This window comes from Vitis vinifera, chromosome 13 (genome assembly GCF_030704535.1).
Source record: "Vitis vinifera cultivar Pinot Noir 40024 chromosome 13, ASM3070453v1".
In the NCBI taxonomy this organism is placed as follows: Eukaryota; Viridiplantae; Streptophyta; class Magnoliopsida; order Vitales; family Vitaceae; genus Vitis; species Vitis vinifera.
The window spans coordinates 4,679,287-4,694,496 of record NC_081817.1 but is presented as its reverse complement, the minus strand read 5'-3'; the positions used below and the strand labels follow the sequence as shown (position 1 = coordinate 4,694,496).

Below are 15,210 nucleotides of genomic sequence, written 5' to 3'. Positions count from 1 at the left end.
TCATCCGCTTATTGTCTTCCAAAAATGGTGCAGCATGAGCTTAATTCATGAGGCAGAAGTATCATACATGAATTTAAGAACAAGCTACAAGAAGGATTCTCTTGGGAGGTTTTGGTTATGGAAAGTTACATTTCTTCTACGAGGCAGTAACAGTTGTGTCTATAAATTTCAAACTAGGCAAGCAACTTTCACGTTGGAACCCTGAATGCTGGTGACCCACATCATCTACATATCCATCATACTAATAAATTAATAGGCTTTGGCTAAGGAACCGAACTTTAGTTGGTTTTGTGGGGCGCATTGAATTAAAATTTTGTTTTGGAATACGATTCCCTGATTGCAAGCGAAAAAGTGAAAGACTCGCCTGAAAAGACAGGTTGATAACAGTGAGAAAGGATATGAACAGACCCTCTTCTCAGCATCTTCATTGCCTTCAGTGTCTTACATCATGGCATCATGTCATCCTGCAAACCACATCTCTATGACATAACCATCCAGAAGTAAAAGAAAGGAAAAGAAGCACACAATTTCACGGCATATATGATGAGATGACAAGTGGACGTCACTTTGTGAGTGGGGTTGCATGGTTTTAAAGTTCTCACTGAGATTCCAATCCAACCCCAAAGGACCCATAGCAGCAAAATATACAGAACTGCACCACCATGCACACTGAAGAATCCAACTCCAAATAATATTATTATATCGGTTGGCTTACAATCCTGACCTTGAAAACATGTTCAGTGCCTTCCAAAACTCCCAATTTTTCCCCCTATCATCAACAGACTTACTTGAGATCATTGACTACTAAAATTATGCGTGTAAGATCAGCTCAAGGGAATAGATAAGGGTCATTAAGTTTCATATACTTCATATCATGAAAAAAAATAATGATTTAAAAAAGATTTGAGGTATCAAAAAATTTCTACTACCTTAAATTTTCAATTTTCAAGTTTTTTATTTTTAAAACATAATCAGAAAATGTATCCAACCAGATCCTAAGTTAACAGAGATGTCAAGCGGAGGTAATTCCTGAGCACTGATGCTCGGTGAGGACCTGATGTTGACAACAAAGGCAAAGCCTGAATCAAAAAATGGATGCCGCCTTATACCAAATATTTAGCCGTAATCCCAGACCAAACACAACAAAGTACAAGACAGAAAAGATCATCATCCCAAATTACAACACAGATTATTCCCCCTAGAAGTTGTTAATTAGCTAGCCGGACAGTTTTGGTAATTCCTCTTAAAATGCATGCAAGTTGCCAGTTCTCTCTCACTCCTCTCCTCTCTCTCTCTCTCTCTCAAATGCTCAAGATGAAGCCTCAACACCTGGCTCACGAATTTGAATAGATGTTCTTGACAAACTGGCTTCGAGCTCATTTAACTCATCCATGTCCAGCTCATCATCATCCTCCTCATCCTCATCGGGAAGCGCTTCCTCAGAATCAGCAACAGCACTTGTTGAGGCGCTTGGCCCTGCAGCAGCAGAATTTTCTTTGACCTGAAATTGAACATATGATCAATTTTAAAATCTGTTTTTCTAACCAGGAAGAAAACTATTAAAAGAACCTGACGACAAAGGCACTGCAACCCAAATACATGGGAAAAATACAAGAACACCCACCAAATAGCCATACAGTATACAAGGCACACCTAAAAGAACTGATGAAAAAGGGAACTTCATCAAGTCCCTATGACACATCCACCCCCAGCCTACCTCTAAAAGATGAGAGATGTAACACAATATAGTCAAAATATGGCTGTTGACAAGATGTAACACAATGAAAGTCATGTGCCCAAAACCATATATTTTTGTAGTAAATATAAACCTTATTTATAAAAATCATAAACGAAGAATGGAAATTGAAATATAATGAGGACTTCCTTTTCTGAGGATAGACAAATTAGAGATGCATATAAAAATGCCTACGAAGTTTCTAGCGAACATAGAATAACACTTCAAATAAGGACTAATGGTTAGGAATCAATGTTTCACAATGTCAGTAATAAAAAGGCTCAAGGAAGATGCATTACAGAAAATCACATCAATATGTTACCCAAGTCATAGTATTGAAGGGGCAATTAGCCTGCAGATAATGCCAAAAACATGTCATCTAGAAAGGGACATCTTAATCTGAAAAAATTTAAGACTCCTAATAAGCACCCTGTTTCTTTTACATGTAGTTTTCAGAGACCAGGACTTGAAAAAAATGGAAGAACAGCAATAGCCATATATACTGTCACATAAAAGGTTATTATGTCACTTCTTATAGCCTTAATTTGCTGTCTTTTCATCTTACTTGTCCTTGCAACACATAGCAGTATAACCATAGCACTTGAGATACAGGCACTAGCTTAGAATTGATAAACAAAATCAGATCACCTCAGCTAACACCCATGGTGCTGCTCCTAGTTTCACATTAATCCCGTCAATTCTAGTTTGTATCCTTTCTCATCTTTCCATTCATCTTCTCTACATCCTCATTAAAGCCATAGGCATTCTATGCCCACTTATTCAACTGTTCAGCATGCTGCAGATAAAGCATGCCTTGTACAAGTTTGCAATATATTTATTGCAAAATATATATATATGTAATATCTATGTTTTACATCACCTTAGGCAGAATTTCCACTTGGTTGTGCCTGTCTAGGTGTTAGATTTGTTGAACCTCCAATTTTAGGATACAGAGAAACAGAAAAAGTGTTGAAGTGTCTAGAAACTAGGTCACAATATTTATCTTAGAAGGCATTATCAAACAAAGGAATGATTAGTTAAACATTTATATCAGGTGGGTTTAATTTCAGATAATTCTAATGGGTTTCCTAGACAACATAGCAAATAATTTAAAATGTGACAACTGCCTATTTGCAAATCCCTAATTGCAAGTGTTTGAAGAAACCTGTAAAAGTTTTATAGAAACCTAGATCCCATGCCAGCTACCACTGGAAACCCTAGGCAAACTTATTCCACTTCTCTGGCTATCACCCTGCAATTTAAAAATTGTAAAGAAGGTATGCTTTTTCTTTTCCTCTTTTGTTTTTCATCAGAAACAAGAATTTCATTGCATTGAAAGAGTAAGTACAAAGAATGATTAGAAATCCTTCCTAGACGTACAAAATCCCCTACAGAAAGTCTAACAAAAGAGGCGGGTAAGTGTATACCAGTTCAAAAAGACTTTTTTTTTTTTGATAGATAGTTCAAAAAGACAAAGTTAAGTGCATACCAGTTCAAAAAGACAAATCTATCTGAACACATTCAAATGATTAGGACAATGCTACCTATATAATTCATGGAAATATAAAGTCTCCTACAAAAGAAAACAAATGTCTAGCCCCACACGTTAACACATCTTTGCCCAAAATGTCTAGCCCCAAGAGAAGAGCATCCCAACTCTAAAGAAATATCAATAATTTGGCACAATCACTAATCAAACTTCCAAGGTCCTCTTTCTTTAGCTGCCTATGATATGACAATAGCAAGCATATCATAGCAGAATCTCCTCCTCCTAGGAAATTGGAAAGGCCTAAACCTTTTGCCTGCAACAACCTTTCGAAATGGGTTAGAATCTCTTCCCCAATGACTAAGCCTTGACCTGCAAGTTTAGAGAATGCTCTTACCACTGTGCCAAAGTGATCCCTAAGCAATCCTCCAATCCTCAACTGCCCTGGGTTGCCCAAAGAACGTCCATCAAATTTTAGCTTAACAAAACCCACTGGAGGTAGTAACCGTTCAGAATGTCTCTCCTTAGTCAAGGTTCAGCAAACTAATTCCAATCTAGTAGAATGAGACTCAAAGTGATGCTTGCAAAAGCTTCACTAGCAGAAATACACAGGGAAGAAGAGAAGTAAAACAAGTTCTAAACTACTTCTCAAGACTTTCACCTATCCTAAGAAATTCTTGCATTACTTCCCCACCAAATAATCCCAAATCAAAGTAAGGCTAGAAATGAGCCAAAGAGTCTTGCCTCGAGGAAGTGCCCCAAAACCTCTAAAGGATTATAATCAACATCTCCTCCAATCAATTCCCACAAGTATGAACAATCCATACCATAATGCCAAGGTTGGGGAGATATATATATAAAATAAAAAATAAATAAATAAAAAAACATGATATTTAGACTCCCCACTCCCTCTACACATGACACACCTCAGTCGAGTGTCTTGAAAGGTCTTCTCCGTTAGGGCAAACCATTCATATTTACCTTCTTATTTGCCATAAGTGAAAAGGCACCTTTGGTAGGACTTTGGATTTCCAAATGAAAGAGCTCTTTTTTAGGGAAATGCAAGCATCAGAAGGTTATTCCTTTTCAAATTGGAAAGCAACAAAACTTTGGATTCCCAAATGAAATTTGCATGAATAAAAGGACTGAATTAGTAGAAGCAGAGATAGTATTAAAAAAGGAGCTGATTAGAACAATCCTAAGGAGTCAATCACCAGACTCTCACATTAGCAAAAGTGGATTACATATACATATATGCTAAAGCAAACATGTGACATCCTACATTCTTACTCTGAAATGTTACAATGGAAGTTGAAGTTCCAAATATAGATGGGGGAACTAGCACGAGTGAAATAACAAAGTCCCTCAACCTTACTACTCTATAAATGTTTGGGAACACTCACTAAGAGATATATCAGCAAATCAAAGATCTTCCTAAGAGCAAATTTTTGTACCATCACCTACAAAATAACAAGTGAAATGAAATAAGTTTGACGAAGTTTGCATACTAGCCTTCCAAGGGCATCTAAGTGATCACGTAACAACAAAATCAGCATCTCATCCACTACAATTCAGCCCATAGATACTCAAGATGACCTTATGCCATAAAAGTCACTCTCCCTGGGGAATCCCCACAACCACTTCCTTTTCTCTAATGCCTAATCTCCTTTCCTTATTTGGCTTACCCACTTTGTTCCAACCCACAAAGTGATCTCTCTTCTGTTCCACAACAGTCAAACCAAATAAAATCTCTTTGTGATCTCTTAGTCTTAAAAGGTTACTTTAACCAGAGCTTTGAACAAAGATAGAAAATACAAGGGAATAAGGGATAAACATAACTGCTCAAGAGTGATTCTACCAGTCAAGGATAAGTAGGTTTACTTCTAACCATCTAACAGTCATGAAATCTTCTCCACAGCCAAGTCCCAAAGAGATTTTCCTTTTCTTTTTATTAGGTAAATAAAGCAAATATATTAAAAGCGCTTGAAAAAGGCACACAAAGTACACACATAGTATACAAGTTGCAACCGAATACAAGCAAAAGGAAAGAGAGACAACAAACCAATACCCAAGACAAAAGACTTCACCCTACAACCCAGAAAAACTCCAAACTTTACAAACACTTGGGTGAAACAAAGTGAAGGAACCCACTACCACCTCATCCACTCTTCAGAAAGTTGAACACCTAGACCCTAGGCCATCCAACAACCACCCCAAAAACATAACCTACAAGGTCACTTGCAAACCAACTCCCAATTACTGCTCCATTCTCTCACTTTTTTGTTTGACTTGTTGGAATTGATCAAGCATTCCAAATTTTGAAACTCCCTAACCAAGCGGGGTGTGGAAAGGGGCTTCCTCTTCTCAACCTGAGCTTTGTGCCACTTTCTGGTTTCCATCTTTCTCAGTAGGGACGCAATTTCCTTCTCATTTCCATTCACTGACAAACCCATAAACTTGCTAAATGAGATGAATTTATGGTAAGATAGATCAAAGGGGCTCTCTTGTTCCAAATCCCCCTCACCACTCGCCTCTACGACCACAATCTTGGCAACCTTAGGCTGATTCTCTAAGGCTTCCACAACCAAGCCCTTGTCGGAAATCATACACAGAGGCCTGTAAACATTGCCCTTATCCTCAACTAAAAGGCTCACATCTTGCTCCCTCCATGAAATCAAACTATCGGTCCTCCCTAAAGGAACACCCTCGTCAATGGACATGGAAGAAGATGAAGAAGAGGACCCTCCCCCCAAAGGACAAACTGGAAACAAAAGCTTATCTGAGAAACCTTCCACTGGAAATCTTGCTGCTTCCTCCATGAGGGCTTTGTCCATAAGCAGCAGATGGTGAGCCAATGACAAAGGAGTTGGAACTGCCCTTTTGCCATCATCAAGACCACCTTCTGCAATGCTGGAAGCCAAGGGGTCCCTCTCCCCTTTTAAAAAGCCCTTGCTGCTCAGAACCTGTTGGCCCAAATTTTCTCTAAGCCTCAAGTGGAGCCCAGTCCTCAATTGCGCCCCCCACCTCCACCCCCCACCCCCCCCCCCCCCCCCCCTCCCTCCCATCTGGCAGACAGTGGGATTGGGATGCATTTAAATCAACCCTTGGAGAAAGACCCAAGGCCAAATGGGCCTCCAAAACACTAGGCCCAACGACTTTTAAATCTCCCTTAAGTGAGCAGACTTGGCCCAAGCAGTGTAGCCCACATCCATCCACAACATGGGTTCCCTTACTAAAAAAACTCCCCCCTCCAGTCCCCACCACCAGTCCTTTCATCTTCATCAGTCCCCCTGTCACTGCCCCCCTTTTCTGACAGCTTAACAGCAACTTTTGCAAGTCTACAATCTGCTCCCTCACCTACCGTACTCCTGCCACCAGGAAACAACACACCAGCACCTGCAGCCTGCACCACAGGCGACTCCACCCCCACTGCCTCAGCAGCACGTGAAACTCCTTCATCTCCCCTGACCTTCTGAACCATGCATCCACAGTTACTGCAATTCAGAATCACAATGGAGGACCTGGGAGTTCTAGGATTCCTTCCTAAAGGAAAACCCAAATAGGAGAAGGGCCAATATGATGTCTTGCAGTCTAAAAAAGTAGCCAACTCAAGGACTTAAGTCTAAGTAATATTGATGCTCAATAGGGTAGTCTTATCCACCTATATCGCATCCAAAATCTATCTACCCTTGACAAAGGCTCTTTGGGAAATATGATTGGTCTCATGTAAAACCCTCTCATAAATATAGGGACAACAACTTAGTTATGATTTTGTAGAGGCTAGTCACCAAAATAATGGGTCTAAAGTCAAATATTTTATTGGTTAGGCTCCTCAAAGGCACTAGGGCAATGAAAGTGACATTTATGCTCTTATTGATTAAATATTGTCATGAAACTCAAAGAAAACCTTAAGAAAATCCTTTTTAATGATATTCCAACAATACTGATCAAATGCAAGTGGGAAGCCATCTAGGTTTGGTGCCTTTTCCTTGTCCATATGAAAAACCACTTCTTTTATTTTCTCCTTTGAAAACTGCCGCTCCAAAATACTAGCACTCTCCTCTGAAATAGGAGACCAATCTAAACCTATTAACCACCACAAATCATTCCCAATCTACTGTATAGTTCATCAAGAAAGCCTAGAACCTCTCTAAAATAATCTCTCTCTTTTTTTTTTTGATAAGTAAGCACAAAATTCATTCAAAAGAGGCGAATTAGCCCCAAAGTATACAGAGAGTATACATGGCAACTAAGGCCTTACAAGCAAAAAACCAAAAAAACTCACCGCCCCTTATCTAGAGGCTAACCACTCCAGGAATCCTATAAGGGAATGCGACTCCTCACTAATATACAAGTTAGCCCAACTCTATATGTTACATACAAAAGAATATTTAAGCCTCTGAATTGCTAACTCCCCCCCACCCCCCCTAAAAGTTAGTTTATTCCTTTCCTTCCAAACCGTCCAAAAAATAAATAACGGAATGGAATTCCAAAGGTTTTTTCCTTTTTTTCCCCACAAAAGCACCCCTCCAACTAAATAAAACCTCCTTTACAGTTTTAGGAAAAGCCCATTGAACCCCAAACAAGCCCAAAACTAAGTCCCACAGCACTCTGGCCACTGTACAATGAATGAGAATGTGATTTACATTTTCCTCTTCACAAGCACACAAAAAACAACGATTGGGTAGTTGTCACCCTCTCTTCTGGAGTCTATCAAGAGTCATAATCTTCCCCCAAGTAGCTTCCCACGCAAAGAACATAATTTTAGTTGGAACTCTCTCCACCCAAATTTTATTTTTTGGAAAAACGACCGCCAAAGGCCTATCCACCTGGCTGTAAGCTTCCATAACTCTAAACTGCCCATTTCCTCCTTCTTTCCAAAAAACCGAATCTTCCTCCCAAGTTATCCTGTGTCCCCTCAACACATGAAGCAAGTTGCCTACCATATCCAACTCCCAATCGTTAAAATCCCTAATGAACCTCAAATTCCATCCTCCTTCTCCAAAATTCTGGTCTCACATTTCTTCTATTGTCGCATCTCTTGATTGTCTAATGTCACTCTTTTCTCATTCACTAAAATATTTGATAAGCTTCTTCTTCCTTCTTCCTTCTTCCATTAGCCATCCAGCCAATGAACCTAGAGTTGTAGTCCCCTTAGCACATTTAACTCTAGCTTTTTCCCTCTACTAATAAGCATCTTACCTCAACAAAGGTGATTCTAACTCCACTTTCTTGGTAGCCCTTAATATTATTAATTCATTTGACACTACAACCTCCTCTTCACAAGAGTCTACCATGGTAATGTCCTTGATATGACTTCTTTCTTTTCCTTAATGTTCCCAAAGGTGACTCAGTTCCATAGTTTCAATTTTTCTTTGATGTCTTGTAACTTTTGGGTGAATTTATGACCTTCCTATCCTATAATTTAGTGCTCTCCTCTGCCATGTACCAATACAATCCTTGACATCATGGTGAATTAATCACATATTTTCAAAACTAAATGGAGTCACTCTCCAATTGAATGGATTAGTATCTAAAACTATCAAGCAATGATTAAAGATAAGACAAGGTAAGGTTTCTTGAGAACTTTGAGGAAAACAAATATCCTAATCCAATGAGTATAAAAAAACTATCCAACCTTCTACAAATAGAGGAATCTTGCAAGTTTGACCAAGTGAAGGTGGCATTTCTAAGAAGGGGGGTCAATTAGATAACACTTCCTAATTATGCTATCAAAAATCTCTCATGCTTAAGGTAAGCCTGAAACCTTCCAATTTTTCAAAGACTCTTATTATCACATTCAAATCACCTCCAACATACCATATTAAGAAAGTTAAACCAAACAAATCTTAAATTTCATCCCAAAAATCCTTCATACCATATATTGAAGATAGCTAAAATCACCTACAACACACCATCTCAACAAAGTTAAGCCAAGCAAACTCTTCTTTTCGTTTTCTTATTCTTTTTGTTCCTTTTTCTTCGTATTATTCCTATCTTTCTTTATCTTCTCTTCCTCATCAACCCAACTTGGCAACAGTGTGCTGACATGTGTACTTTGAAGGTTTGACCCAAGTCCATGTCACACAAAATAACATACAAAGCATATTAGGAGCTCCAAATAACGCTTATCAAAAAGGAAATCGAACCTCCTGGCTCCAAAGCAGGATAGAGGGTTTTGATAGAAAACTTTCCACTCTTTGACTCCATCTAAAGCACCTTGTCTTCTTCATCCTTGTACACCCTCTTCTCTTGAAGTCTCAAAAGGAACCACTCTATACTTTCCACCTCCCAATCATTGAAAGGTTTAGAGATGCAAGCAAGGTTTTCAAAGGCGTTTTCTAGGCGCGCCTTGAAGCACACCTAAGTAGAATAGAGGGTTTTGATAGAAAACTTTCCACTCTTTGACTCCATCCAAAGCACCTTGTCTTCCTCATCCCTGTACATCTTCTTCTCTTGAAGCCTCAAAAGGAATCGTTCCACACTTTCCACCTCTCAATTGTTAAAAGGCCTACAAATGCAACTTGCAAGGAGTCCAACCACCCCTTTTAACTGATAAATTCCAAACATCCACCACCCATGCCTCTTTTGAAATGGCTATGACAAATAAAGAAGGGAGGTAACACACAATAATTCGTCCCTACACCAATTAGTACTTCCAAAACCTCACCCTCCAACCATTATCCACTAAGAAAGAAATTCTACTACTCGAGATCTTAATCCTTCCTAATGGCTTTCCATAACCTAACACCATACCCATCCCTCACTTCACAAGCACACCACCCCCCTTCTTATTTCCCATACTTCCCACTCATAACTTGCTTCCAAAAAGTCCCCCTTTCATTAGCAAAACGCCAACTCCATTTGCATAGAAGAGCCTTGTTGAGCATTGATAGACACCTAATGCCTAAGCCCTCTTCCTTTTATCTAAACAAACAATCCACCACCTTACTAAGTGTGGCTTCCAAATGAGAGCCCACTACCCAAATAAAATCTCTTTGAATTTGCTCTAAACTCAATCTCATGGACCTTGGAACGCAAAACAAAGACATAAAGTATATAATAAACATACTAGAAAGAGCGATATATATATATATATATAGTAATTTTCCTTCTTTAAAGATATGTAATCTATTCCAGATGGCCACCCTTTTACAAAACCTCTTTTCCACCCCTTCCTAAGCCGCCACAAATTTAAATAAGGCATCAAAAGGAAGACCCAAGTTAGAGGGAGTACACCCACCTTACAACCAAACTCTAAGGCCAAGTCATCTAAGTTTTCCACCCTCCCCACTGCTATTAACTCATTTTTATCCAAATTGATTCTCAACCCCGATATAGCCTCAAACCACATAAACAGTAAGTTATCTGATCTTGTGAAGCCTCACAAAAAACGAGAGTATCATCAGCAAAAAACAGATGAAAGATTTGAACCTTTGCACTGCCCTTCACCTGACAACCTGAAAAATAACCTCCACTCACAGCCATCTTGAGAAGGCAACTAAGAGCCTCCACAACAATCACAAATAAATAGGGCAAGAGGGGATCCCCCAAACTCAAGCCACTAGAGCTTTGAAAAAAGTCAAACAGGGTGCCATTGACAAAGACAGAAAACCTTACTATAGATATGCACCACTTTATCCAACCAATCCATTTATCCCTAAAACCAATCTTTATAGAACCAAGAGCAAGAAGTTCCAATTTACATTATCATAAGCCTTCTTAATGTCAAGCTTACAAAGAACATCACATTTATTACTTTTCAACATTGAGTTGATGGCCTCATTAGCAATCAACATCACATCTAGTATTTGTCTACCCTCCACAAAAGCATCTTAGGACTAAGAAACCACTTTACCCACCACCTTCTTTAGTCTATTGGCTAACACTTTAGCCAACAACTTATAAAGACCACCCACTAAATTGATGAGCCTAAAATCTCTAAGATCTTCTACTCCCTCCTTTTTTAGGAATTAAAATTAGAAAAGTTGCACTCAAACTCTTTACAAAGTTGTCTTGCTCATGGAAGTTCCTAAAAAAAAAACAATCACCTCTTCCTCCACAAAATCCTAACTAAACTGCTAGAACACCATAGAGAAGCCATCCAGACATGGCACTCTTAGTCCTTTCTAAGGTTCAAAAGGGCGAAGAAAACCTCTTCTTTTGAGAATAGCTCCTCCAACATTGCAACATCCTAAGCTCCTAAACCATCAAAAGACAAGTCGTTAATACTAGGTCTTCAATCCCTTGAATCAGCCAAAAGATTTTGAAAAGGCCCTAACCACCCCATCCTTTATTTCATTCTCCTCTGAAAACCAAGTTCCATTAATTATAATTTTGACTAAAAAGATCCTCCTTTTATGGGCATTAGCCATCTTGTGGAAAAAACTAGTGTTTTTGTCGCCCTCCTTCAACTAGACTTCCCTTGATTTCTGCCTCCAGGAAATTTCCTCCATAAGGATTCAATTTTTAAAATCCTCCCTAGCCTCCTTTCTAGTTTCCACGTCCTCCAAATTCAACACGTTAATTCTCTCCTTAGAATCCTAAAAAGCCACTTGATTCAAGGTCATATCCTTTCCAACTTCAACTTTGTCAAACACTTCTTTGTTCAAAATTTTCAAATAGGACTTTAAAGCTTTCAATTTTGTTGTCAAAGTAAAAATAAAGGAGCCACTAAAATTAATAACCACCAACTTTTCAACACTCTTTGAAGTCCTCCTTCAGCCACATGTTTTCGAATTTTAAAGGAGAGGGACCTCTTCTCAACCCTCCCCCATCTAATAAAATGGGGAAATGATCACACACCAGTCTAGGTAAGACACACTACATGACCCCACTAAAGTGACATTCTCAACCCTCAAAAACCAAGAAACTGTCAAGTCTCAACTTGGACGGATTATTCAAACCAATGCTCCAAGTGAAAGGCCCCCCCTACAAGCGAAGGTCTCTTAGTTCTAGGTCCTTAATGACCTTTGAGAATCTCCTCATGGCTAAGGACAACCTACCTTCTCTACTATGCTCTCTTGGAAATCTAATCATGTTAAAATCACCTCTAATGCACCAAGGGTCATTCCATAACCCCCTAATGGCCCCTAACTCATCCTAGAAATTTTCCTTATCCTTCCTCAACGTAGGCCCATAAACCCCTATAAAAATCTAAAAGAAGTCATCCTCATAATTTTAAATCGACACAAAATCAAGAACTAACCCATTTCCATTCCAACCAACTCAAAACACCCTATTATCCTAAAACACCAAAACCCTTCTGATTGCACCCCTCGAGTTCACTACTTCCCAATCTATGCATTTGCCCACTCCTAAATTTCGCACCAAACCAATAGACATCTCTTGAATTTTAGTTTTTTGCAAACAAACCAAGTCCACACTCTGTGATTTAATCATGGACTTAACTACCTTCCTTTTATCAATGTCCCCCCTCACATTCCAGAATAAAATTCTTATCTTCATTTGCAACCCGAAGTGATGACCCAACCTTCTTTGCCAAATTCACTCTCATCACATGTTCCAATAGACATCTCTTGACTTTTAGTTTTTTGCAAACAAACCAAGTCCACCCTTTATGATTTAATCATGGACTTAACTACCTTCCTTTTGTCACTATCCCCCCCTCACATTCCAGGATAAAATTCTTATCTTCATTTATAACCCAAAGTGATGGCCCAACCTTCTTTGCCAAACCCACTTTCACTGCATGTTCCATTGTAATTCACTAAACACTCTAGTTTCTTAAGCTCCCTTGCAAACTTTGAAGACACAAATTTAGTCCTCCTTTTACCAACCACCTAGCACTTTTTCTCTTGTCTCACCTTCATCCTCTTAAGTAGGTTCAAAATCTCCACCTCGAAGCCTCTATTAGCATGCCCAAGAGATTACTAAACTTAACTAAACAACTCGAGGACTAAAATTTTGAAGCGCCACCCCTCTTCTCCCTCAAAAGACCCATCATCCATCTTCCTTTCCTTAACGAACCCAACCCCCAACTTAGCAAACACTTGCTCCAACCTTGTCACACATTTCATGACTCTCCCATCAACCAAGACAATCCTTAAAGGATCAAGGATAGCCTCCCCTTCCATACCCTCCAGCCATAACAATCACTGGACCCACCCTCACAAACCAAGGCCCGATCCAACTTAGAGAAAGGAGAAGAAGAAGAATTCCAAACCCCAAAGAGTAAAACAAGTAGGGAAAAGAACCAAGGTACCAAGACACCTTAGCCAAGAAAGATTCACCGATGATCTCTAAGCTACAGCTCATCAGCAATAACGCTGATAGGGTAGCATCATCCTCAACCCCAACAAAAAGCCTTTCATCAGCCCTCCACTCACCAGCAACTTGGGACTCCACCGGAGCCCTAACCCCTTTAAATAAGCCAAGAGAGCCCTTTGCATCTCCAAGACCTTGGCCCACTATAACAATTAAAGCAAACCCGCTTCTATCCCCTATAGTCGCAACCTAGCCCAAATTAAAAGCCTCCTGGGCTTTGAAGCCACCGTCCCTTCCATAAAGCCCCTAAACACCTAGGTCTTTTTAAAAGTGGAGGCTTGCTAGGCTTGGGCCTCAACCAATAATTGTTGGCCCAAACCCTTAGGCACGCACCCATCCCCACTCAAATCTCCTTTAAGGGATGCCTCACCCACAATGTTTCTTCTACCTTAACTAGTCTCCCTCCACCAATGCCTTGCTCTAACCCACTTACAATTGCTTTTGCAGAGCTACCAACCGCAAAGGTTGCTCTCCCCTTTTTCCTTCCATCAGAGGACAACACGCCATCATCTATGAACCGCAGAAGCGACGGATCCTTTCTCACGCTATCACTGGTGCATGATCCACCCCTTTCCTCACCCCTAACCTCTAGACCATTATCCCCACTCATTGGAACCAATTGTGAAAAAATAGAATTTCCACACCTTTGTCCCTACGTAAGCTTGATATACAAGCAAAAGAGCACATCCCCTTATCACAAAGGCAAATGAAAATTGGGCTTCTCCGTATAAATCATTAATATTCAAATAAATCTCTCCATGTTTCTGATTAAAAGGGGGGAGGGGGGAGTTGGGTGGGAATAAATTCTCCTCATATATATCATGAGATAATTCACAGACATAAGTACTCATAAATCATTTCATCAGAAACCATAAGGATTTGAAACTTAGAACCATACTAGGCAAAAGGAGATTGTAAATCAACACTTCATTAACTAGAAGAATCCTGAAGTCCCGGAAGTTCTGGATCGGTAAAAATTTATTTATTTAGTTGAGAATGCAAGAAGCAAGTGGGCTCCTCCAACATGGCCACCCTTCAAATTGGATTTTGATGTCTCATTGCTTATGCCTTCAAAGAAAGCTGCAGGTGGTATAGCTCTTAGGTAGCAGTCTCACTATTCACTCCCGTATCTTTGCTCAGGTTCCTTGTTTTCTTTTCCTAATCAGAAACAAAGTGTTCCTTCTATTGAATTGTAAAAGAATGCACAGGGAAATATGAGGCATCCTTTACATCATACAAAATCTGGCCAAAAAATGGAGAAACTGAAAAAGAAAATATAAGTACAAGAACCAAAGGACATCAGTTACAAACCGAAACAAAAGAAAGCAGTTATCTTGTAACATTTCCTTTTCATTTCTATATAAAATACCATAAAAAAAAAAAAAAACAGGATTACCTTTTGTTCAGCAACCACAGGTTCTTCTTCTCTTTGGTATTTTTCATATGCCTCAGCATCATCCACAAACAAGCTCGAATCCGAAAGAAACAACTCCCGGCCACTGAATCAAAGAGAAAATTAAATTAATAGTGTGTTCAATGGCATATCCTATATAATCTAATATGATAATATGTAAATGTTTAATGTGGTAAAGTACTTGGATAATGCCTCTAAACTTCTTAACTTTTTTTTACATGGGGTTTTATTGTTCAAAGTTTCCTTATCTAGCTGTGTCCCAAATTTTCACCTGCATCAAATATGAAC

General features: G+C 39.3%; 1 protein-coding gene across 1 annotated transcript in view; it reads right to left on the bottom strand.

Annotated features, from left to right (window-relative positions):
• Positions 1–1,080: 1,080 nt before the first annotated feature.
• The window catches only part of LOC100263325 (zinc finger CCCH domain-containing protein 11), a 34,758-nt gene continuing 20,628 nt past the window's right edge, over positions 1,081–15,210 (bottom strand). Inside the window, exons 7-8 of the mRNA XM_059741487.1 lie at positions 14,905–15,007; positions 1,081–1,501 (exon numbers count right to left, since the gene is read on the bottom strand). Coding sequence (XP_059597470.1) covers positions 1,310–1,501; positions 14,905–15,007 — 295 coding nt within the window. The 3' untranslated portion in view covers positions 1,081–1,309. The remainder of the gene's footprint in view (positions 1,502–14,904; positions 15,008–15,210) is intronic.